Genomic DNA, 27,467 nt, shown 5'->3' with positions numbered 1-27,467 from the left:
AAAGGTTTTATTTTTACAGCAAAAATGACAGGCCTTTTAATTATGGGGGGTTAAAAAAGTTGAGAGCCACTGTTTAATATCTTAACCAGATCTTGTAAAAACATACTGTATGCAAATGCACAAGTTGCGAATGCGCTGTCCCTTTGTATATACTTAACTTTGGCCTATTTTGTGAAAATCAACCTTAGTACTCAAGGAAGTGATCAAGTTACCCTCAAATGTTTGTGCCATTAAACCTAAATAACTAGCACCACTTCAACAGATCAAAATGACAATAAACAGTTACTTCATATGATTTTTTTTTATTGATTCACTGATCCAGATTCATTTTTTAAAATCAATAGCTATTTAATAAGTCAAAGTAAACAATATATTTGAAACAATTACGTCAATTCACCTGTCATATGATGTGTATGTACATTTACAAAAGGAAATCACTTTTAATTCTAATTATACATTAACATATGCAGGGCAACACACCATATACCATATACAGTGCTGAAAATGATTCATCATTTCAATTTGCATTCAGCATCACAAAGTGAATGTTGTAACAGTTAAATAATTTTTGCAGTTGTGTTTGGTGTCAGAGAAGCAGAAATTATTTAAGACAGCTTTGAGGCGAATTGCAGGACCATTTTGGAATTTCAATCCAAAAACTTGATTTTTTACACATAACAGACTATACTTGGTTGCATATTTTGTTATATATTACCAGGAGACCTTTAAAGTCACCATGAAATCAAAATCGACCAATATTGCATTATTTATTATAAATGATTTATTCATGCACATCATTATTATTTCATTTTTAATTAATGTGCAATCTTAATCTTTAATCAAAATAACTTCCCGTCCCTCTTGCAGCGACATCTCTTTCTGATGATGTGTTTACTGGCGTGAGGGCGGGACAACCTGTCACTCATATGAGATTAACCAATAGCAAACCACAACCATCCAATCAATTCCAACTGGAAAAAAATCAAGTCCCGGCCTAAATTTTGTCCTGTTAGAGAAGCCGTTTCACTCGTCACAATAGGGAGGAAGAAATCGCAACTTCCGCTCAATGCCGACTTTTAAGACCGCTAAGAAGAATTGAACCTCCAAATCAAAAGCAAAGCCTGTGAATATGTGTTCAACCAGGCAAACAAGCAACAATGGTTTGCATGTGAATCTATTGCACATATGTACTTAAGTTGGATATAGTATATTTCTTTATATTACTAAATATTGAGAGATGACGGATGACTTTGCTTGATTTAAAAACATCCAAATTAAATAAAAAAAATTCAAAAAACACAAACTTTCTTTTAAATCTGTACAGCACATCTACATCAAATAAACAGACTGGTAGAAAAAGAGCTGAAATGAGACTGATGGTTAAAGCCAGAGTTTCTTCATCCGTAGACTGACAGATGCTGTTATGAACACAGATAGATGGTGGAGCTTCAGATCACAGTTTCAGCTGCTCGCTGAGTCTAATAGTGATGGCTTTGACCTCGGTGTACTCCGCCAGTGCATACTCACCCCTGCACACACACACACATTTGAAGGAAATGTACATGCATAACCCAAATTGACAGAAAATAAGATTTGAGATTGAGAGGCTGGAAAACGGTCATGATTAAACTATGATGCAAAAATCTAAACACTAACATTACATAACATAGACATTAGGGATGTATGTTCATATTATTAGACAGGTATGAAACGAGATAAACACAAACGGAAAAACTGAACCCAAAGTATCAGCACTCACAGCTCTCGGCCGTTTCCTGACATCTTGTAGCCTCCGAATGGAGCTTGAGCATGTAAGGCGTTGTAGCAGTTCACCCTGGAGAACACAAAGAAACATGACCTTTGACCTCACGTTGAAAATTCCTGCTCATGTCATTTTTGTATATACATTAGAGGCCAAAAGTGATGTCCGACCTAAGAAAATTGGCTTCTCTGCACTTTATTCAAACTTTTAATGAAATATTTATTACATATTTTGTTTGCATGTTGTAAAGTTGCGCCTTGAGTGTAAAACTAATGTGCGAGTTCCACGTTTCAATTCATTATTCTCATTATTCCTAGCCAATAATTCAATAAATCACTATGTGGCAGGTTTTCGCTATATTATTCATTTTAGCTATAATATTATTTTAGTAAAAAAGGGTTTAGGGTTTTAGTAAAAAATCTTCTTTCCTCTTTCTTCCTTTTTTATTTGTATAGCACAATTTAATACAACAGGTGTTGCCCAAAGTGCTTCACAATCACAAGATCAAACACTTAGACAATATACTAAAAGAAGAAAATAAATAAATATAAGGAAACACTAGCATATAAATAGTAACGATCAACACCCGATTCATGGAAGTTCCCAAATGGTATTTAAAAGTGTTTTTTTAATAGCTTTTATAACATAATGGCAAAATCTGGTCAGTCTGCTCTTGATATTGCTCATGTGCAGGACATTAATTGTTTTATATATACACTCACCTAAAGGATTATTAGGAACACCATACTAATACTGTGTTTGACCCCCTTTCGCCTTCAGAACTGCCTTAATTCTACGTGGCATTGATTCAACAAGGTGCTGAAAGCATTCTTTAGAAATGTTGGCCCATATTGATAGGATAGCATCTTGCAGTTGATGGAGATTTGTGGGATGCACATCCAGGGCACGAAGCTCCCGTTCCACCACATCCCAAAGATGCTCTATTGGGTTGAGATCTGGTGACTGTGGGGGCCATTTTAGTACAGTGAACTCATTGTCATGTTCAAGAAACCAATTTGAAATGATTCGAGCTTTGTGACATGGTGCATTATCCTGCTGGAAGTAGCCATCAGAGGATGGGTACATGGTGGTCATAAAGGGATGGACATGGTCAGAAACAATGCTCAGGTAGGCCGTGGCATTTAAACGATGCCCAATTGGCACTAAGGGGCCTAAAGTGTGCCAAGAAAACATCCCCCACACCATTACACCACCACCACCAGCCTGCACAGTGGTAACAACAAGGCATGATGGATCCATGTTCTCATTCTGTTTACGCCAAATTCTGACTCTACCATCTGAATGTCTCAACAGAAATCGAGACTCATCAGACCAGGCAACATTTTTCCAGTCTTCAACTGTCCAATTTTGGTGAGCTCGTGCAAATTGTAGCTCGTGAGCTCGTGCAAAAAAACGTCTGGCACCAACAACCATGCCACGCTCAAAATTGCTTAAATCACCTTTCTTTCCCATTCTGACATTCAGTTTGGAGTTCAGGAGATTGTCTTGACCAGGACCACACCCCTAAATGCATTGAAGCAACTGCCATGTGATTGGTTGATTAGATAATTGCATTAATGAGAAATTGAACAGGTGTTCCTAATAATCCTTTAGGTGAGTGTATATCGGCTATTCTGCTTTGTAGATATTTTGTAGATACTTTTGTGTTTGTTATTATAAATTACAGTCAGTGAATGTTTACACTCTAAAAGCTTACAAATGAACTGCACGAGTTTAGTGAGTCTCCTACCAGACGGTTCCAGCTTCCAGGGCCGCAGATACGCTCAAGGCACGATCGATGTTACGAGTGAACACGGCTGCCGTCAGGCCGTACTGTGAGCTGTTGGCCCTGTCGATCACCTCCTCCTGAGTCTTAAACTTCATGATGCATTGAACCGGCCCGAAGATCTGCAAAATACACACATCAGTGCAACACTAATGCCCAGGCTATCTACAGGTGCTTAAAGGAATAGTACATGCTAATAATAGTGGTGCCATTATTTACTCACTCTCATGTCATTCCAACTATGTATGCTGAAAAAACGAAAGTTTTTTTCCATTCAACAAAAGTTCAGTGATCATGTCTTTCAAGCTCCATAAAGGGCAAAAAAAGCGCACGTGGTTATCGTATGACTTTTACACTTTTATGATACATTAAATGGTAATTTAATTTGCAGCCAGGTGCATATTTTCAGACAGTCAGCTGAAATGACAAAGCGAATTTATATTTATATTTAAACATTATATGGGTGCCGGTCTGATCAGCTCAGGGTTTGTGTTGTGTTGTGTTTGTCTGAACCACCAGGGGCCTATACCATGAAGCCGGTTTAGGTGGCTAGCCAGCTATGTCTCAGTTTAGTTTGCGCTAACCCTGGGTTTTAGGCACCATGAAAGTGGTTTGGCTTTTAGCAGTGTTCATCGCCATAGTAACTTATGCTCCACGGCTAACCTGATCCGCAGGTTATGTTCCAGGTTAGAGGTTGCAAACCGAACTTGGACCAATCAGCTGTGAGCAAAGTGACACATGTCACTCCACCTGTATCTACTCCAAATTAAAGTTCACTACATAGCAAATGATTTTTAAAGACAAAATCATCTGGCTTTTACTAATGCTTATTTAGAATAATAATTGTGTATGATTTAGATATATTTATGTAATTATTATACCCTTAATCGATCACATATGTACAATTTTAGTTGATCAATTATTATTGCGCACAGTTTAAATGAATAAATATATAAATGTAATATAAATATGCTTTAGAATCAATAGATAAAGCTATAAAATGACTACAAGTGAGCTTAAATGTTCAGTTCTCTCTATACCTTTATCAACTGTACAAAATCAAATTAACTTCACAACTTTTACTTGCACTGATAAAGAAAGACTTTTTCGTTTAGTTGTCCTCTTTCATAGACAGCTATTTTCTTCTTGCTGTGTAAATTTGTTTAAATTCTTAATATTTTTCAATCTATATCAATCTTGAATCTTCAATCTTGAATCTTCAATTCAATAATATTTTGCAGAAGAGAGAAGTGAATCGCGAGCTGCTTCTCTCGCGAGAAATGAATCACAGTTTCACTCTTTCTCAGCATGTGATTGGCTGTTCGCTACTGATGTCATATCTAAACCCCTGAACTCAGGATCAAAGCCTGAGTTGACAGAGAAAGTTGATGATCAGCATCATGGTACCAACACAGCCTGGTTGGATTGGTTTGGTTTGGTCAACTCGAAACTAATCCTGTAACCCTGAGTTTGTTCAACTACCATCATCCTGGTGTTTGTGTTGTCATGCCATGTGCTCTATCGTCTACTGTTACTCCGCCCATCTTATGTCATTATGGCTCGCACCTGCTTTAGTTCATTTGTCACCCTTTATATTCCCCTCTTGTATTCAGTCTTATGCCAGATCGATTCTCTGCGTCGCTGAGTTTACCTTGATCTTGTCTTCCTGCCATTTATCTGAAGTTTTTGAGATTTGGTTATTTTATTTTTTCCCGTTTTTCTAGCCTTGTTTTTGAGCTCCCGTCTGGTTAGTTTAGTTTAGTTTTTTCTCCTCCCCTTCTGTTTTGCTCCCCAACTCCCCTGTCTGCTTTGGCTGCTGGATCCCATCCTTCCTGTTTAGCCTTCCTGCTCCCTTTTGGATCTTCCCTGCACACCAGCCCCAAGATTCCAGCTTCCACTGCCAGTTCCCTACCTCAATCATCAGGGAGCTTGAAAATGGCTGCATCCGAAAACGTAGGCAACTGACTTGTTTCCTCGCTGCCCTATCAGCAAATGACTTCGCAGGCAGCGTTTGCTCACGAAGGTTCCTTTGCGAAACTGATTTTGTACAGAATTCTGAGGCAGTGTAACGATTTAATGATCTACAGCAGTGGTTCCCAACCTTTTATTGTCTGAGACCCCCTTTTTCCCAAGAAAATATTTTAGGGCCCCCCTTCACATTTAATGATATTATCGCTCTTGTTGGCTAGCAGCAAGGATGACAAAATATGTTGTTTTCAAGCAAACGGTAGGCTATGTTTATTACTATAACCAGATATGTTTATGCACAAATAATAGCCTATAGCCTAATATTGAAAATACAATAACAAAAACATCAGTGGGCCATTTGTAATTTAAAAACGTAAGCCTAAGAGTAACCTATAAATTGGCCCTATTTGAATCGCAAAAAAAAAAAAAAAATCTGTATTCACACTGGTGTGTAGGTTAAAAAAAAGAATGAATATATAGGCTATTACAAAATTACTGCTGTCTGGGACCTCAATACTTGCATGTTATTTGTGAGGCTTTATCAAGAAGTGTGAGGATCTGCCGGTCGTGAGTAATTTGGTCAATGCGTGGAGAGATCTTTAACAGGGTAAGATATCTTTATCATCCTCAAGGGTCAGTCTGGCCCATATGTATTTGGTTTTTAAGGCTGTCATGGTTAAAATCCCATTTTTTGGTCAGCCAGGGAATGGATAAAATTAGCTAATGTAATATGATCGTTCTCCTTAAAGCATGCATTCCTTTTTTGCGCACTATAGCGATCGTTAATAAACATGCGTTTGTTAACAGAATAATGCGTCTTTCGGAGCCGGAATTACTTCTCTGTGTTTGGCTATGACGAGTTACGCAGGCCAAGTACCACTACTCCGCAGCGGCGGCGATCCGAACCAGTGTTAAATAGTACCAATATAAACACTTATTATAGGTGTACCATAGTGATTCAGAATAAGACAAAAACACGGTTTGGAAGGTGGATTCATGATGAACTCGCTCATTATATACATTTTGTAAATTTTTAACGTAGAAAAAGTTACGGACGACTTGAATGCTCATTACTCAAAACTTTTCAAAATATGACGCGACCCCCCAGAGAGCTCGCCGTGACCCCCTTGTGGGCCGCGACCCCCCTGTTGGGAACCACTGATCTACAGCAAAATAGAGCGAGCTTTGGTGAAAACTAAGTGAATATTTAATGACTACAAAAGTAATTTCTCGCTAGAAATGACATAAGTGAAAAACATTGATCAAAAATGTACATTTACACACAAACTGACGACCAGCCGCAATTTTCAGACGCCATCTTTATTTTTCTAGCTCAACTGTCACAGACTGGAAAAGCATAGGATTCTGGGATATCAAAGGCGATGAAGGATACATCTATGCTGCCTTCAAAAATCGATCAGATGAAGGTATCTCAGTAGACAGGAAGTAAAACTAACATTGCATTCGGATGTGCCTTCCGACCTCTAAATGAGTCCTCCGAAGGTAGCATTTATAAGTTTTTGGACGCAGCCAATGGCTGGAATCTTTCCTGTTCCCCTTTTTGACTCTGGCCTTACAATTCCTCCCTATTTTGTGTGCCTTTTATAATCAATAAATCACTGTTATTCCAGCATCAGATTCCTCCTCTTTTACCATCCTGACTATATATATATTGTATATACAGTATATGTGTGTTTAAATGCAAACATATTTCACTTTGAAAAAAAAAAAAAAAATATATATTATATATATATATATATATATATATATATATATATATATATATATATATATATATATATATATATATTTTTTTTTTTAAGAATATACTGTATTTATTTTAATTTGATCAGGCCATCTGAGGACAGACACTGCCTTTAATGCCACAATCATCCAGCAGGTGGCAGTATAGGACACACATTTAGAACTCTGTCTCCTGGGCCCAGTTGTTCAAAAGCAGTCTGATCGGGTAAAATCAAATCTTGAAAATGGGTTGTTCAAAAGAAAAGAAAAAATTATGAAATCAGATTAGGTTACAAAATCCAATCTTGGTTTTGATCTGGATCAAAATCATCAGATTGTGTTGATCAATTTTTAGTAAGACTGGGTTAACTGATTTAAAAAAAGGATTATCCTGATCCCAGTAGAAGGGTGGATTTCAGGAACAAAAATGTCATAACTTTTAAAATGGTCAGAAATTACAACATTTGTATCATGATACACACATATACATACATATAAACACATTTAATTATTTTATTAGTTTAGCTATTAAATTAATAAATTAGAAGTAGATTTTAATCTACTAGCCTTTCAGTACAGTAAAGTAAAAAAAGAGATTTTGGCATCATAAAATAATCCCCCAAACAGCTGTCAATATCGAACACAAATATTATTTTATTTTAAGTGGTTTTTTTTTTAAATCACTGTATATAATTATATCAATGGACATGGTGATGGGAGGAAAAATATGAGATGGGAGGAAAAATTCATTTGAATGCTTTAGCGTTCTCTCGGAAATGTTTTGCGTTACCCAAAAAACTTTGCATTCACTCTCAAAACTTGAGTTCTTTGCGAATTAACGCACATTATTTCTTTAGGGAACACAAAACTTTTGTGAGAGAACGCAAAAGGATTAAAATAAAAAAATTTCTCGCATTTCATTTTTTTTCCCCCAACCCCTTTAGTGCCTCTGTAGCGGTCTGATTGTTTAAAGGAAACTGAAAATGGAAGGCGATGTTTGTTTGTTTATGTTGTTTTCTTTCTCTTTAAATAAAGTAACCCCACATCGACTCTTAAACCTGTTGTTCTTTACATAGCTAGCAGCCTTCATTGTGAAATGTAACCCCATTTTGAGCACTGGTAATCCAGATTTGGTAATCAAAAAAAATAAATAACTGTGTATTTGGATCAGCGTGATACAATCCTATTTTGCTTTGAAAAACCGGCACAAAACTAAACTGGATGGCAAACCATAGGATTTCCAAATTTTCCAAACCATAGGATTTCCATTCTAATCCAGATTAATCCTTTTGAACTGGGCACTAAAGATCTCTATAGTTAGTTCAAAATGAAGGTTATGTCAATATCTAGTTGAGTCATGAAACTCATGAGGGCGCAGGCTGATCGGTCCTTTACATGCAATCCGCAAGCAATCAAATTTTTACTGCGTGACACAAGCTGATTGGCCTCTGCTGATCCTGAAGCCAATGAGATTGCTTGCTCAACATTTAAATAGTCTGGTTCAGTGTTTGCTGTCCTGCAGTGCACTATCAGAGTTCCTCTGAAACCCTCCACCTCCCCCAGCTCCACCTGCCTAGATCTGCTACAGGATTTGTCTATTTATGCAGCAGCAGCATATCTTACATGCTCACAGCATGGCGTCTGTGTATCTGTTAGCAGTAGCAGGTTCATACTTTCTCTGCAGCAACGTAGCAGATCAAGTCTGCCAAGACCAAATACATTAACATTAAAAATTATATTACGTCTACACCATGTATGTAGCTGTTTTTCTATATGCTTTACAAATGATAGTGCACATACTATAACACTGAGCACAGAGGAGCGTCGTACCTCTTCTTTGGCAATACGCATGTGGTCTTTGATGTCAGAGAAGATGGTCGGATGGATGAACAGACCCCTGTCTTCCACTGCACAGCCGCCACACTCCAGCTTCGCCCCGTCCCTCTTCCCACTGTCCACCAGCGCCAGGATCTTATCAAACTGATGCTGGTCAATCTGACAGAAATGCAGAAACACATAAAGAACCTGAATACAGGAAGAAAAACGTTCAAGTTAGTGAGTAAACTGAGTGATCACCTGCGGCCCGTGTGAGGTTTGCGGTTCCATAGGATCTCCAATCACAATATTCTTGGCTCTTTCCACACTGAGACGCACAAACTCATCATAAACCTGCTCTTCCACGTACACACGTGATGCAGCGGTGCACGCCTGACCCTGGTTGAAGAACGCGCCCTTCTGCGTCTCCTCCACCGCCGACTGCACTACACACACACACACACTCATCAGTGTGCAATTTATACAAAACCTTTTCTTGTGTTATTTTCCCATGCCCTTATGCTTTGTTTCTTTCCGCAAAGCTGCAGTGCATTACGTAGCAGTTTGGTGCTCGTGCCAATGTTCATGCTTTGATTCATTTGTAAACTTGATAACATAATGCATTATATCATTACACCCTTTCTGGAGTTTAATGAGCTGTGCATTGGCATAAATCTGGGTTTGTGTGCAGATGTGAACATACATAATAATAGAGCAGCAAAGAGTTCACAGCTGCATGTGTGGTCTGCAGTATTGCAACATCACTGGGGCTGAATAAACTCTAGCCAAAAAAAAAGCCCATCAGAAATATAACTGTACCACAATCAAATGCACTTCAATGAACTTTAATCATACTGTACATTGGTCCAAAATGTATTTGGCAACTTAACCCTCATAAAGCTATCATATAAATCATCAACATGATCAACATTTTGGTGAAAAAGCTGTTGTACACTATCTACTTCTGCCATCTGACTGATAGTTCATAGCTTTTTAGCAAGTAAAAAGACTTTTAGCATAATTGTAAAAACGTCCACCTTCGGGTTAGTAAACATCTTTTTGCTGTTAAACCTTTACAGATTTTTATAAAGTAAAATATTTCAAGACGAACACTTACTGGACTGAAGCAGGTTTAATTGATTATTCATACATAATTTCTTTTTTTAATAAAAAAATCATGTTAAAATGTGCATATAAGATATAGAACGTTCATCTCTCGATCATCATTGTATTGCATTGCATTATATCTTTTGACCCTGCATAAAAACTAGAGTTTAGTATTTAAATATTAACTTAATAAGACATAATAATGGGAGATACAGAGTGATAACTGATATTTATAAGCATTTTATGTAAGTAGTCTGACCTACATTAAAAGCTATCAGAATTACATCTATTTGGCCATATACATAACCACATCTGCACCAAATTGCATATTTTTACTCAGTTTGGGCCTCTGAAAAAATCCATATTCTCACTATATCATACTAGATGAGCCATGTATCAAATAAGATACTAAACAAAAAACATATATGCAAACCTTTTTTGTCTAAAGGTTCAATTAACTTCTATTAAAAATTAAAAAAAAATCAGCTTTACAGGGTTCAGTCATTTACATTCATGCATTTGGCAGATGATTGATGATCAATTTGATTGAAAAGTGTACTATTTTCCTTTAAAATAAATGCACTTTGTTTTTGTTTTATAATGCAATGACATTCAGACTTTTTTAAGTGTCCCTTAAGTGTCTAAATACTTTCCACTCTTTGAAATAAAGACCAGTACATCTTGATTTAGGAACATACTGCACACATCGTTCCCATTCCCTGTTTTTCCCAGCCTCCCCAGTGCAATCATTATTGTTTCAGCAGTGAGATCTGGCAAACCACATCACTCACGGTCTGAGTCAGCGAACACAATGCAGGGGTTTTTTCCCCCCAGCTCCAGAGTCACTCTTTTCAGGTTGCTCTTGGCCGCCTCCGCTTTGATCAGCTGGCCCACCTGAACACAAACACAGCGCATGACAATAAGGAGAGCGGGGAGCGCAGCCGGCGCTTGCTAATGATGCTTCCGTAAGCTGGTCTGTTGTATGTAACTTATGAATATCATCTGGTTTGTCATTTAGATAATGACGGGAAACTACCAAAACAGCACAGCGCTTTGAAATACTACCGTTCATAGCACTGAGATTCAGCTCGCATAGATCTCATCCTATAGAACTGATATTTCAACAAAATGGTTTATTAGTACTTGAGGTGACACATCATTTTCCATAGGTGAAATAAATCATCTCAATTCTTAATCTCTGCAATTTAAGTTATTCATACAGCAAACAATATGTATATTCATATATATTTTTAAATGTATTTCAAAATTCATAAAAACTTGCATTAAGATTCGGTTAACACTTTACAATATGGTTCCATTTGTTAACATTGGCTAACATAAACTACATTGAACAATACTTCAAGAGCATTTATGTTAATCTCAACAACATTTTTGAAATCAAAAGTTGTATCTGTTAACATTAGTTAATTTACTGTGAACTAACATGAACATTTTATTAACTAACATTAACAAAGGTTATTACATGGCTTGGTTGAATTCTAATGTAGAATGCGGTCTGTTATTTCTTGATAACAGACCGCTGCTAAGTATAACACACCGTTGCCATGAAAAACAGAGCGTTGCTATGGACGCAGGATTCTAACTGTAGAGACGGAACGGACTATTTTCTTTAGCGGAAGCAATACAATCATTTTAAAATCAATAAACCCCTTTTTAAATCAATACTTTGTGTCAAATTATTGATTTATTTGGTAGGTAGCCATGTAATAAGCGGGATAATGTAGAGCGATAACATTATCCCTTACTTACTAAAAACTGTAAAAAATATGTTGCTCATAGTTAGTTCATGTTGGTTTAAGCATTAACTAATGTTAACAAATGAGATATTGTAAAGTGTTGCCAAGATATATAGCTTACATAGAAATATATAGCATATAAAGCACACTGCTTTATAAATATACACTTTATAAATATATAAGTTGTAGTAATTAATTTATATATTGCATGTTTTCAATCTAAATATGAAGAGTTCAGATGCAAACGCCTCTAAGTGCCATCTGAAATTTTCTTCTAGAATGATCATTTTTATCAAGCTCGTATATTTAAGTTCAGTAATTTCACTAAAATGGCAATGCAAATTACCTATTAATTGTCATTTAAGTGAAATTACTGAACTTAAATATACAAGCATGATAAAAATGATCATTCTAGAAGAAAATTTCAGATGGCACTTAGAGGCTTTTGCATCTGAACTCTTCATATACTTATATTATCCAGAATCTATTTTTAAAAATACAGTTTTCCTTTACCTAAAATGTATTTTAAGATTGAAAATGTATTTTCCTGCTCCTTGAAGAGCACATTGGCATGTGAAGGTTTTGTTAAATATATTTGCCTAAGCACCGTTCACCACATTTATTTAAAATATATTTTGGTAAAATAAACCAAGCTCTGAAAAAGCAACATTTGAGCAATATCATTTATCCTGAGCTTTTCCCCATTAGTTGCTCACCTCTGTAGAGCCTGTGAACGCCACTTTGTCAATGTTCATATGACTGGCGATTGCTGCTCCAGCCGTAGATCCAAACCCAGGTACGATATTCACGACTCCAGGTGGAAAGCCAGCCTGACATGATGAAAAGAAAGGGCTTTATTTTTATTATGTACAAAAACATACAGGCTTAATACTGTGTGATATGGCTTAATACTTTCTACTAAAGAAGGGCAAATGAATAGGTAAAAAAAAACTTCCCATGGGGACAGAGACAGCAAGACTGTTGATGTACACAAAGAGACGCTTTTCTTTTGAGGACTTTAAACCACACTGATCTCATTCATAATGATTAAGACATAAATCAGCTCTTTTTTAGATACAGAGGGCTTGAATAGAAAGCGAGGGGCGGTTGACAGAAGGCTTGCAGCTGCAGTTTTAGTCCATGTCATTACGGCAATTCATGAGTCCTGCTCTCTTTGAAGAATTAAACATGATAATTTAAGCGTTTTGTATAAGCAGAGACAGAGCAAAATCTCATGACCCACAATGCAGCGGAGTCATTCTGTAATACAGCCAGGGGCTTTCAAGTTCAAATCTTTCAATAAACATATATAATAAATTTACTTACTCATGTTACTCAATAAATTTAATTTGTGTATAAGATAAGAATAAAGTGTAATACTTTCATAAACACTTTTTAGTTCAAATGTACACTACTGTAAATATTTTTTTCATAACTAATTTTTTTTTCATTAAATCTATGATATCGGTAACCCTTTACAATAAGTTCTCATTTGTTAACATTACTCAATGCATTAACTAACACGAACAAACAATGAACTATATGCACATTAACCAATGTTATCAGATTCAACATTTGATCTTAAAAATGTATCAGTAAATGTTGAGATTAACATTAACTAAGATTAATTAATGCTGTAGAAGTATTGTTAATGTTAACTAATGTTACTAAATGGAACCTTTTTGTAAAGTGTTACCGAAACATCCAAAGTGACTTTGTGACTTTGACAAAGTGAGGATATAATAACCATAAGCAAATAATCCAAGAAAGAAATCAATAGTGTTATTCTTACGATGCCTGTGCTGTGTCTAGTGTTTTGTAAGGACTTTTATGTTGAAGTGTATTCTTAGTTTCCATTTTTTCTGTTCACTTCCTGTGTTTGGTTCCTGTTTTGCCTTGTACCTTGTTTGTCGCCATAGTTACCCTCCTTAGTCCCCATGACATCAAATCATCAACACCTGTCCCTTGTCAGCCCCTTATTAACCTGTCAATTTAAACCTCTGAGCTTCAGTTGTGGTTTGTCGGTCGTTGCTCTCTGTGGATTACTCTTGTTCTTGGATTATCTGTGTATTTTTTTGTTAATAATAAACTGTTGTTTAAAAAAATGTAGTAAACTTGTTTCCTTAGTTAAACTTAATGCTTAATTGAAAAAAAAAATTGCCTTGACATTACTTAACTTTTTCGATTAAGCATGCCGTTTATTAAATACAATTTTAAGGCAACTGGTTTCCTCAATTTTTTTTTTAAAGTTAAGTCAACTGATCACTTGCTCAATGCCGCAACCAATCAGAATCAAGTATTCCAGAAAGTCATTATTAGTGCTGTCAAATTGATTTGATGCGATTAATAGCATCTAACATATAAGTTTGTGTTTATATAATATACTGTATGTGTGTACATATTATTATGAATAAATGAATGAATGAGGTATTTATATAGCGCTTTCATATGTACTATTGTACACCCAAAGCGCCATTATATATATATATATATATATATATATATATATATATATATGTCTGTGTGTGTATACTATATTTATATTTACACATATATAAAAATATACACACACCTACAGTATATAAACAAACCTTTATGTTAGATGCGATTAATCGATTTGACAGCACTAGTCATTATATACTGGGGTGCAAAAAAGCCGCTGGCAAACTTAAATTTGGCATTTCTCTCATAATCTCACGATCCCCCAGCAGATCCATCATGAAGCCCTGGTTGGGAAACACTGACTTACAAAGTTTATGCAACATGCACAGTCAAACCACAGAATCTGGGATGCAAGAAAGGCAACGCTGATGCAATCAATCATCAGTGTCCATGTTAATAAAATCAACTCCAACAAACCAAACAAATCCCATGAGCCACCGCTGCACCCTCACCTCCTTTATGAGAGCTCCAACATGAAGAGCCGTCAGCGGGGTCTGCTCAGCGGGTTTAATGACCACCGTGTTCCCGCAGGCCAAAGCCGGCGCGATCTTCCACGAAAACATCAGCAGAGGGAAGTTCCACTATAAATGCAGAAGAAGATTACAATTAAATACACAAACACATGTACATCAGCACAGCTGCACTAGTTTGATTTCTCCTGACTGCTATTGCACTGGCATTGCTTTTTGAAACAAGATTTGAACATGTCAGGTGGTTGCTACTGGGTTCTGAGTGGTTGCTATGTGGTTGCTAGAGTATTATGGGTTGTTACTACAAGCTATATAAATTTGGAGGCTAAAAGAAGAAGAAAAAGCAGAAGCAGAAAGCATCCCATGAACATTTTCTGCCAGAAGTGAAGGAGCCACAGTTGTTTTTAAATATGAGAGCACACCAACAAGTCTAATTGCTGTTCTCTGTAAAAATTAGTTACACAAATATGTACACAAATCACTTGTTTACCAGAAAAGAGTTGTTCTTTTTTTACAGCTTCTTGGATGTTGTCATGGCAATTAGACATAATTATATCTCTGGATTGCATTTTCACTTTTCTTATTTTTCTTTCTGAGTGACTCATTGCTCTGAATGCCAACTTTGCTTTCTCTGATTACCACCAAATCAATCCCAAATATGAATAATGACTTTATGATATAATCTCCAGTGTCTATCAACAGTTTGTGCTTTGTTTCCAAAGCAACATAAGACAATAAAAAGCCAGTCATTGATGGACTAAGATTCTTGGATGGCCTGATTTGATTAATGATATATGTACGTTTTTGAGAAAATATGGTGTTACATCGATGACAATAACTTAATTTAGTCAAAAATTACCCACCCAGGAGAATCTTCAAACAAGCCTTTAAATTATGATAACTATAATTATTTTCAGAAAGAAAGATTTCCCTTAATATTGTATGGTATTCATTAAACCTTTTTTTTTTTTTTTTTTTGTCTAAAAATTTTGTCTAAAAAATTCACTGTCATGGTGTTAGGGTTTTATCTGTGGTTGCTAGGGTGTGACCTCAAATAAGGTGACTGTATAAACAGCACTGAATAAATTTGTCTACAATAGGTTGCTAGGTGGTTGCTAGGGTGCAACATGCATAACTTGCACCCGCTCTAGCAACCATTCAGAACACCATAGCAAGCACCTATAGCCACCACTCAGTAAAAAATAGTGTTTAACAGCAGAATTCCTGGTGAAAAACACGTGATGCTGTACAGACAATTACACCAATCAGAGAGTCGAAAAAAGCGACACGCTCCAAAATAGCTCTATTGCTCCGCCCACTCCCACGAAGCACTGCGAATGGTGTAATCGAGTCGATCTCGCTACGCCCTCAAAATACTGAAATGTTTGTACACTGTAAAAAAAATACTGTTGGTTAAACTTAAAAAAGTAAATTACCTGGTTGCCTTCAAATTTTGAGTTCACTGAAATTACAATTTTTAGTTAATACAATGAAGGAGATTTGTCTAATAAATAGAAACTCAAAATATTGTTATCTGAACCACATTAATTATTTGACAAAAGATAAAAAGTAAATAATTTTTACAGTGCATATATAAACATTTTGCAAAAAACTTAAAATATTGCTTTTATATACAGTAATCAACATTTGTAAATAAGTAGTTTTATATTTCTCCATCGATTATGCTGCTCACAATGCTTCATGGGATTGTAGTTCTTAAAGCCGTTAAGTAAACAGTCTTGTACCTTTGTATTTTTGTACGATTTGCCATTTTTTTTTATACTTCAAATCAAAGTTTGTAGTGTTGTGATTCACCTCATAGCTGTTCATGGCTTATAACTCTTTAACAAAGACTATTTTACAATCCCTATGGTAAAAAATGAATGAAAAAAATACTTAGGAATCAGAACCGCTGAAAAAGGCCACTGTTGTACTCTCTACCCTCTATATGAGAGTCAAATCACACTTTCATCTCATACCTCACGTTCACCGTGCTTTTCTGTCATTGGAATTAGTGAGGATTTAGAGCTTCACAAAAGATCCGGCAGAACTCTGATAGAGTTATGTCAAGAGAGAAAACAGGCTCTTTTACAGTAAGGAAACAAAACAAGGCCTTGTGGTTTCAGAGAGCTGATGCTCGTGCAAGCTTTCATAAACATTAATAAGCTTCAGTGGCACGTGAGATCATAATACGCTCGTCTCGTGTGATGTCTGTGAGAGGGAGTGGTGTATTTGTATTCGTCCGTGTGTGAGAGTGTGTATCTGTATCCAAGGTGTTTCCTTACATGCATCTGAAAGACTCTAGACAGGCGTTGGCTACAGTATATAAACAATGCTGCGACAAAGCCATCATGTATGTGTGATTCAACACTCACAGGAGCTTACTGTGTTTATGTTCTTAACCATGTTCGAGTTGAATCGAGTATTTTATTATTTATTTTATTATACTGTCAAATTCACAAATTAAGTGCATTTTGCAAGCATTGAAGATACACAGTTTCCCGTCCTGGGGAAACTATGACAATTTTACTTGCATACTACAAGCTAATCATAATTTAGTCAGAAAGACGGCAGACCTTCATCGTAGCTTTCATTGGCCAAGGACCGCCCAGCCCCTACTTTTGACTGACATGTAACGCAACCAATCACAGTTACTCTGAGCTAGGGTGACGGCATTAAACAACATTTGAACAGATTATGGGTATGTTTACACGACAGCGATGTACTAAAAACGGAAAAGTTTTTCTTTTCCGTTTTTTGTGTACAGACGACAATGTTGTCAAAACGTGATCCCTGTTCACATGGATCTGCAAAAATGACAAAAAATGCTGTATTATGCTGTCAGGCCAGTAGTTGGCGATCTCACTTTATAAAGAAAAACAACACGCCTATAGACTGAACACGTAATGCACATGACGTCACCGTTTTGACAAATTCACATTTTTGGCCCTATCACAACTTTTTGAGCAATGTTGCTGGGCAATCTTATTGCTTGGGCACTTTCCCATTGAAAATGGGAAATAAATTTCTCTCTGGATAATTTAGATCGCTCGTGGGCCCTGTGTCTCATCTGGTTGCCCGTTGATGGCAACACTGCCCAGCAACATTGCGCAAAAAGTTGCCCTTTGTATCATCACCTTAAGTCCTCGCAATCTTCCTCCGAGTGCACTTTCATGACGTAATGCCACTTTGGTCCTGTCCCAAATGGCACACTTCATGTGCACTTGTGGCCTTGTGGCCATTTTGGACAGGGCCTTTGACTGTCTGTGCGAGCTTTTCTAACATTTATAAGATTTTATAAGATGTTTTTAAGACTTCTAATCCATTAAATAATCCTTAAAAATCTATATCATAGTTTCCAAAACAATATTAAGCAACACAACTGTTTTCAACATTGATTATAATAAGAAATGTTTCTTGAGCACCAAATCAGCATGTTAGAATGGTTTCTGAGAAAAAAAACCCAACAGACCCCAAACTTTTGAATAGTTATAATATATTATTATTTATTAATACATATATAGAATAATTTTTAAATATAATTAAATAAATATAATAATTAAAATAAATAATAAATATAAATACCTAAATAAATAATAAATATAAATACCTAAATAAATATATAAATAATAAAAAAAAAAATTACATCTAAATATACCAATTAAAAAGCAGGCTGTACCACAACATCCCCATTTGATCCACACGCGCAAAAAAAAAAAAAAAAAAAAAAAAAAAAACATACATTAATGGAAAATAGCCACAAACTCACCGGAATAATTGCTCCACACACACCGACGGGCTCATGTTTGGTAAAACACACAAAGTTTTCATCTGTTGGGAAGAAAAGAAATAAGGAAGTCAAGGGGCACTAAACACTATAACACACTAAGCTCCCCTTTGATATACAATCATTGTTTCCTTGGGAAGCTCTTGGATGTGACCACCGAAAACCAAACATGAAAGACAAAGGATTGGGAAAAACACACAGCGACGGTTTCAATGGCCCACACAAAGCTCTGGTCAGGAAGAGTGTATATGTTCTGCTGCTTTTTTTTTCTTCTGCTTTCACCGGAGACACGTTGAAACGAGAGAGGCCTGAGGTGTGTGAGAAGTCTGGGCAGCAGTTCAAACCCGCTGCAGATCTGCTCTTGGCTTGGATGCACACCTTTGTTCGCCCTCACTGGTCTCCTTCTCCCTTTGCTCTCTCTCCCAGGAGTCAGATAACCAGTCAGGGGTAATGTAAGGTAGCAATGCTGTTTTATCACATCTCTTCGCACTTGAACCTTTCCGTTGGAAAATGCCATAAGATTGGCCAATTTACCACTTCCTTGTTCCAATGTGTATCCAGTTAAAGATTCGAGTGGCCTCGCTAAGTATTGCACAACGACTGATTATTAAGGGAACAGTTCTTCCAAAAATGAAAATTCTGTCATTATTTACTCACCATCATGTACGTACGCTGCTATTTTCTACGTGAACAGAAGTGCGAGGGAAGATTTTCAGTGAAATAATATCAAAATGAAGGTTTGGAACAACATGAGGGTGCAAATGAGTCCGGCTAATGACAACTCTCAGAGGCAAACACCTCTGTTAAAACCCTGTTAAAACACTCACAATGAGTCATTCTCTTTGGTCCAAAACCTAGTATGCTGCCTATTTAGACAGTATTTTAAGGCATCATCAGTGGGAGGCAGCAGGATTATCCATCTTTTGAACAAATTCACATCACAAGTACACTACTTTTCAAAAGTTTAGGGTCAGTTAAATATTTTAATGTTTATGAAAGAAGTGTCTTATTATCACTAAAACTGCATTTATTTGATAAAAAATACAGTAGAAACAGTAATATTGTGACATATTATTACAATTTCAAACTGTTTTCTATTTGAATATATGGTAACACTTTACAATAATGTTGATTAGTTAAGATTAGTTAATGTATTAACTAATATGACCTAACCATGCGCAATCCATTTGTTACTGTATTTGTTCATCTTTGTTAATGTTAACTCGTAAAAATACAGCTGTTCATTGTTAGTTCACAGTGCATTAACTAATGTTAACAAGATGTTAATAAAGTATTAGTAAATGTTGAAATTTACATTAACAAAGATTAACAAATTCTGTATATGTGCAGTTCATTATTAGTTCATGTAGTTAACTATTGTTAACTATTGTTATCTAACGAACCTTTTTGTAAAGTGTTACTGAAAATATTTTAAAGTGTAATTTATTCCTGATACAAAGCTGAATCAGCATCAATACTCGGGTCTTCAGTGTCACACGATCCTTCAGAAATCATTCTAATGTTTGCTGCTCAAGACAAATTTATTATTCTTAGCAATTTTGAAAACAGTTGTGCAGCTTCATGTTTATGGAAACCTTTTTTCCAAGATTCTATGATGAATGGAAAGTTCAAAAGAACAGCATTTGAAATAGATTTGAAATAGACATCTTTTACTGTCACTTTTTGTCAATTAAAAGCATCCTTGCTGAATAAACGTATGCAATCCCAGAATACACTTTGATGAGTTTAGTCGGGAAAAAAGATAGCTAATAAAATAAAAAATTTTGTTGGTTAGAATTTTTTTATTTCTTTATATATATATATATATATATATATATATATATATATATATATATATATATATATTAGGGCTGTCAAACGATTAATCGCGATTAATCGCATCCAAAATAAAAGTTTGTGTTTACATAATTTATGTCTGTGTACGGAGTATAATTATTTTCTATATATAAATACACACACATGCATATATATATATTTAAGAAAATGTGTTATTTATATATAAAATATTTATATATAATATAAATTATATATAATATAAATATATATACACAGTATATACATGCAAATATTTCTTAAATATATACATGCATGTGTGTGTATTTATATATAGAAAATAATTATACACCGTACACACACATGTATTATGTAAAAACAAACTTTTATTTTGGATGCGATTAATCGCGATTAATCGTTTGACAGCCCTAATATATATATAAATATATATATATATATATATATAAAGAAATAAAAAAATTCTATATGTATATGTGTGTGTATACTAGATTTTGGAAGAGAGTGTGAGCTTCATAAGACACATTGAAAGCCTTCCAATTAAAACTACAGCCCAACAACAAACTCGGACTTGCTGCTGACACCAGCATTCGAAACTCCCACGAACATATATGAAATTTCATATATCTGTGCATGGATACGTGGGAGCCACGCCTGTTAATCTACCACAGCCGGCCTCTCCGAGACCTGACCTTCTCGTGTTTCCCCATGCTGCAATGTGTCGGGGTGATTACAGACTTGACGACTCCCTCACACAATGCTCATCTCTGGCTGGGATCAGCCAACTGATCCGACAGTGCTGCTTATCAAAGGTTAAATTTACATGGCATCTAAGGGGTTTATTTCAGCAAACTGTACGTTTCCAAAGCCTCGCCCACCGACTTTTCCAGCAGGAACTAATTCATTTGTATGGACTGAAAATAATAATAATAATACTGTAATCTGACATATTAACAACCAATCAAAACATATCTGATGTTTGATAAGCATTTATGCGGAGCAGGACTAAATTGCCACACCCATGAAATAGAAAATCCTGTTGCTCATTGCTTAACCCTAAAGTCTACCATATCATATTTGATAAGCAAAATTAGAAGTCCTCTAAATTATCAACATGATCAAAAATTTGATAAAAAAAAAACGTGTACACAATCTACTGCAAGCCTTCTGTCATCTGATTCATAGTTCATAGTATAATTTAGTATAAATTGTAGTATAATTGTAAAATATCTCCCTTAAGCTTGTGGTCTTTTTGCAATGAATTCTTTAATGATTTTTATTATTTTAAGTTAATAAAGAATAACTTTTAAAATTGTTAGTAATATTTCAAGATGAACATACTGGACTGAAGCCAATTATGTTTACTTGATTATTCATACATGATTTTTTAATTATAAAAATCTTGTTAAAATGTGAGTATCAAATATGATACATCAGGCTTTTGAGGAATGTTTATTTGTTCATCTCTCAATCATCATTGTATTGCATTGCATTATGTTTTGCTCCCTACAATGAGTTTTGATCATAAGACTAAGCATTTAAATACCAGGTTATAGGGAGATATAGAGTGACAACTGATTTATTTATGCAAGTATTCTGCTATGCAGTTATAAAACGCTTATTGATGACAAGGTGTAAGAATTTAATTTAGCTTTTTTGTCATGTAAATATCAGCAACTGCACCAAATGGAATATTTTTTTACTTAGTTTGGGCCTATAATATAATAATAATAGGTGTTTTTTTCCTTCTAAAGTATGATTTATATTTACCAAATTCTATTGTCCATAGCATATTTTCCTATATCACACTATATGAGCCATAAAAGCTATCTAATATGATTCTCAACAAAAAAAACATGTGCATTATTTTTTTTTACTTCGTTTTTCTCATATGTCAGGCTTTACAGGGTTAACCTGTCCAAATATCATATATGCATGAAAAAGCTTATTTTGTGTGCATCTTTATCTAGTTGGGACCCAATGCAACATGCCTGAAGTGATAGCCACCTCTGTCTGCGGGTGGAAATGTCAAATTGGCCAGACTGGTCTTCTAATTGGCACGTCGACAAACCAAGTTAATCCGGCTAATGGAATGAACCCTAAACAACACATTTTTCCAAATAAACACTTGAGTTGGGCAGTAGGCGGTTGACGTATGCTAATTGGCAGCTGTTATCAATGGGGAAATTCAAAGCGGCTTCAGTCACGCACCGTGTTCCAGCCCTCAAAAGAGCGAGATATTCTATCTGGCCGCTGATTCCCTGAACTCCAGCTCATCTGCGGCACTAGCGGCCGTACCTCAGCGATTAGGATCAGAGCCTCTTCCTTTTCCTTTGTGTGCCAGGGCTTTCGTCTTTTAACGCTTTATTTGAATCTAATCAGGGGGAAAGGAGGGAAGCATGTTTTGTCTATTGAGTATCCTGGAGTGGCAGGAATGCTGGGGGAAAGGGAAGAATTAGAGAGGGGGATGACATACCACCCAGGGCTGAAGGGAACCCATCAACCCTTTCATGCTCATTAACTCATCACTATCATGAAGAGGAAGAGGACATAGGAAACACTGGCTGACTTGAATGTGTTTATCATATCCACACCGGTTGAATTTAAAATGCCTTTTAAATTGAAATTCAATTTCTCGATTTGAATCGAATTTGAATTCGGTAGCACACAGGAAGCAGAATTCAAATTTAAATTCAAATTTAAAATTGCAGAGTGTAATTTCATAGTAAATAATGACTCTCCCTCTGTCTGCCATCAGTCTGCAAAACCTACAAATTACTTATTTACAGTTGTCCATCCATATTAAACTTGCATGTGAAATAGTAGTTACCAATAAAAATAAACTAATACATTTAATAAAAATAAAAATAACGTCACAAAATTTGGGGTCAGTAAGTCATTTACCGTGTTACAAAATATTTCTATTTCAAATAAATGTTGTTCTTTTGAAATTTTATTCATCAAAGAATCCTGGAAAAAAGTATAACAGTTTCCACAAAAATATGAAGCAGCACAACTGTTTTCAACATCGATAATAATAAGAAATGTTTATTGAGCAGCAAATCATCATATTAGAATGATTTCTGAAGGATCATGTGACACTGAAGACTGGAGTAATGATGCTTTTATCATCACAGGAATAAATTATATTTTACAATATATTTGAATTGAAAACAGTTATTTGAAATTGTAATAATTTACAATACTCTTTTTAAATGTATTGTCAGCCTTGGTGAGCATAAGAAACTTCTTTCAAAAATCTTACCGACCACAATCTTTTATACAGTAGTGTATACTGTACCCGCTGTAAGTATAGTTTTTAATAATACATATATTTAATAATAAAATGAAATAAATAATAAAAAGATATTTTAAATACCACTTATAAAAATGGATTTCATTTAGACATATTCTGTAATATTTAATTATATTTCATTATGTTTTCAGTGGGAAAACACTTAATTTCCTTGAAAGCTCTATTGACCACAGTATTCATAATGAAACAATGAAAAATAATGAAGTTGCTTTTAAACAAAATAAAAAAATCCTCATCCTGTCATTTCCCTTTGAATTCTGATTCTACACCAATTTAATTCAAATTCTTTCTCATGATTTGAAAATAAGCATGTTCTAAAATTGAGAATTTTGCTCAAGCCTGGCCCACATGACAGACAATCATGGTACTAAATAACTCAGCTGACTGAAAACATAAGTAACAACTGGCCTATTCAACACTCACCGACTGGCATGGTTTTCCCATGAATCTTGTCTGTCCAGCCGGCGTAATACCTCAGGGTTTTAATGCTGCCGTCCAGATCGACAAAGAACGCATGCAGGAAGGGTTTGCCAGTGTCCATTGACTCTAGAGTCTAGAAACAAAAAAGTATTTGGTTCAACTACTGCAAACCAATTCTGAGAACATAAAAGCATAAAATTATCATTTTTTATTAGCAATCTGTTTCAAATAGGCATTTTTATTGGCCATTGTCAAAAAGCAGGCTCATTTCGAGAGCTACAAATTTGATACAAAACTACTTTTTAATGTGCGTCAGAGGATGCCAAGATTTGAATTCGCATGGGGAGATTTGTAGGTCCAGAAATTAAACAATAACACAAATAATAAATTCTGCTGCCCTCTAACAATATAAACAATGTCATCAAGAGGAAAAAAAGGAGGTGAGTAAGTTTCCGGCTGAAGTCATTGGCAGATTTCTTGCTCATGACAGTTGTAATATGGGAACCATCAGTGCTGGAATGGATCGATTACCAAGCACGCTTCTAAAAAAACTTATTTTGTTAAAGATTAAATTACAATTACAGTTATAAAGCATGATTAATCTGACATCTCAAGCTACTAACAGCCTCACAAATGTATCATTTTAGATTGCTGGGTGTGTTTTGAATTTCTATACTCAAGAAAAAGAAAGTTTTTAGAATCTGTTTGCGTGGGAAACATACAAAACTTTATGCATGAGTACAGTTGTGAAATACGTATTATATTTGATCCATCCCATTTGCACAATGTACAACCGCAAAAAGCACAGTATGGCTTAATATAGACAAGGGAGCGCATTTTAACCTCTTTATCTCTAAATCTGTTCTTTATTTCCCTATGCAGAGCTCTGAGTTATTGAAATGAGCTATATCCCAGAATCACAGGACATGTTTGCAATTATCAATCACATGCAATCTAAAAACATTACTTCACACACATCTGTAAAATTTCATTCACAAATGCGGTAACTAATATGATCTGGCAGGAGAACAGGGTGAAAACCAACTCAAGCAAGGCTTTAATTATGTAAAACCCAAGCATTGTGATACTGTATAGAAACAAACAACAATGCGTCCATAGATGTAGAAGGCAGTTTTTGATAGAACAAACACGTTGGTTTCTCAAAGGCATCTAAATCCTACATTTTTTGATGTTTTAATAGACCAGACTTGAAAATCAGAGCACAGTGTCAATGCTCACACCTGCAGCAGTGTTTGATGAATGCATTCAGACAGGCGTGACAGCCTTTCGACACAAAACAAACACAACACAGCCATTATCATCAATGAAGCAGCAAGTGTGCAGTTTCATAAGCACGGCTGTTTATGAGATGTGCTCATTCTACGATCTGCAACAATTCTTTCAACTGGGCAGACATTTAATTCTGCTCAATTAGCTCAACTGTTTATTCTGACTGATGTAGCCTATTTACATGAAGCCTCTTCATTCTGACAAAGATTTGCAGTGATGGTGATCTGAGGCCATTTATAATAAGAGTTGACATGAGCGAATTTAGGACTGATCGATGAAATAAAGAGACTTGCAATGTCATTTTGTTTGTGTGTATATTGTATAAAACAGTGATTGATCTTTTTCCACCCTAAAAATGAGTGTATCTTAATTTAGTGTTTTTTTTTTTTTTTTTTTTAAGTAGGCCTAGTTGTTGTTTGTGTAGGCCTTATATTAGCTCATTTCTGCACTGTTGACACAATGCTATAGCCTAACAGCGCACACTATCGCTATAGGCAAATTTGGCCTTGAAAGTAATTATATTGGGACTGAAAATACAGCGAAAGTTTAGCAGAGTTCCACTTTATGTAAAAAATAAAAATGTATAACATCGAAATCCCAGCCGCTGTCTACATCGCATGCGCGCGAGAAGATTTAGGCTACTGTAATCGCTTGAAGAAAACAGAACTCACCGCGAGCACCGCGCGCTCTCGCTCCAGCAGGTCCGCGAGTCTGTGCAATAACCTCCCGCGGCTCGAGGTGTCCATCCGCCGCCACTCCGAGCCTCTCTGCCCGGCCGCTCTGGCAGCTTTAACCGCCTCATCCACATCAGCCTGAACAATTATCACCACTTTAGAATACACCAGAACTACACAACAGATTAAAGGTAAATCGTTCATTATTTATTACGTCTACTAAATTGAAATTGCAGATGACTTAATCATTTAATGTAACCTGATCAATGCATTTAATCAGCCAATGTTGCCAAATGATTATAGGTTACAGTTAAATAATCATATTCATAATTCTTAAACCAGACTTATTTGCATAATAGTCTAGTAACTTCTTAAAAATGCAACACCAGCTGCCAAAATCATAGTTATAAAAAATAACTGCAATTACAAAATAAATACAAACTCTCAAATCAGTCTCATATAGTTTAACTGATATTAGTAGTCATTAATAGCAATATGCAAGCATATGAATTCCTTGCTTAATAATGGAATTTAATAAATTGAGTGAATCTAATTTATTTTTAAATCAAGTCATATTTACATGAATGATTGCAATTAATAAATACATTACAGATATACATGACTCCCAATTCACTGTACATGCATATTCATTTTTTAATTATACATCTTAGTCAAATTCGCCTTACTTTATCCCCCTCCTCGACGTCGCAGATTTTGACACCTGTTGCAGGGTTGATTGTAGGAAACTTCTTCCCTTTGATTGACGTGTGCCATTCATTATTGATAAAAATCTACAACAAAAACAGTGGTTCTAATTACAGTTAAGACTTATTTTAGAATTAGGACTTGCATGGTTAAAGACAAAACATGACCATGGGATACTGTATCTATCCCTCATGAAAAATAATTGTCACTGTATAGTTGCAATGAGGCTCTTTGAAGATAATATATCGTTTTTTAGGGTCTTTAACTCACCAGTACAGTTTTCTAAAAACTATACAAAGTTCTTTGTAAAACTTCAATGACATCAGGCTCTAAAATCCTTCATTTTTAATAGAGAAGGCCTAAAGTTTCTCACAAATGTCCTTGAAAAGGCACCACACAAATCAGACTAAAATTCCACTTGCTCTATTATTTAGTTTTTACAATGAAAAACTCTTACCTTCGTGTGTTTAATCTCAGGGATTTTCACAGGTTGAGGCAGAGGCGGAGGGGACGTGTTTCGAGTCACCCCGTTTTCTATAGTCCCGTTCTGTGCCATTGCAGTGCGGTCGCAGCGAAGTGCTATAGAGATGAAGATTACAGATCACTGTTGACT

General features: G+C 35.5%; 1 protein-coding gene across 1 annotated transcript; it reads right to left on the bottom strand.

Annotated features, from left to right (window-relative positions):
* Positions 1-284: 284 nt before the first annotated feature.
* On the bottom strand, positions 285-27,467 carry aldh1a3 (aldehyde dehydrogenase 1 family, member A3). Its single transcript, XM_079865766.1, has 13 exons — positions 27,312-27,467; positions 26,836-26,940; positions 26,147-26,287; positions 24,189-24,318; positions 18,620-18,681; positions 14,833-14,961; positions 12,655-12,768; positions 10,973-11,075; positions 9,336-9,520; positions 9,090-9,254; positions 3,513-3,670; positions 1,760-1,834; positions 285-1,529 (listed from the first exon to the last, which is right to left on the bottom strand). The coding sequence occupies exons 1-13, from the start codon at positions 27,408-27,410 to the stop codon at positions 1,454-1,456; spliced, it is 1,542 nt and encodes a 513-aa protein (XP_079721892.1). The 5' UTR covers positions 27,411-27,467; the 3' UTR covers positions 285-1,453.

Source organism: Squalius cephalus (genome assembly GCF_949319135.1).
Source record: "Squalius cephalus genome assembly, chromosome: 3".
Classification (NCBI taxonomy): domain Eukaryota; kingdom Metazoa; phylum Chordata; class Actinopteri; order Cypriniformes; family Leuciscidae; genus Squalius; species Squalius cephalus.
The sequence above is the reverse complement of the archived record's forward strand: the minus strand, read 5'-3'. Positions and strand labels throughout refer to the sequence as shown.

Bases quoted from the DNA above. Each gene is read 5' to 3' on its own strand.
- aldh1a3 (XM_079865766.1), bottom strand. From the start codon at position 27,410: ATGGCACAGAACGGGACTATAGAAAACGGGGTGACTCGAAACACGTCC. The intron at 11,076-12,654 runs GTGAGCAACTAA...GTTTGTGTTCAG, and splicing joins CGTTCACAGGCTCTACAGAG to GTGGGCCAGCTGATCAAAGC. The intron at 3,671-9,089 runs GTACGACGCTCC...TGTATTTTGCAG, and splicing joins TGCGTATTGCCAAAGAAGAG to ATCTTCGGGCCGGTTCAATG.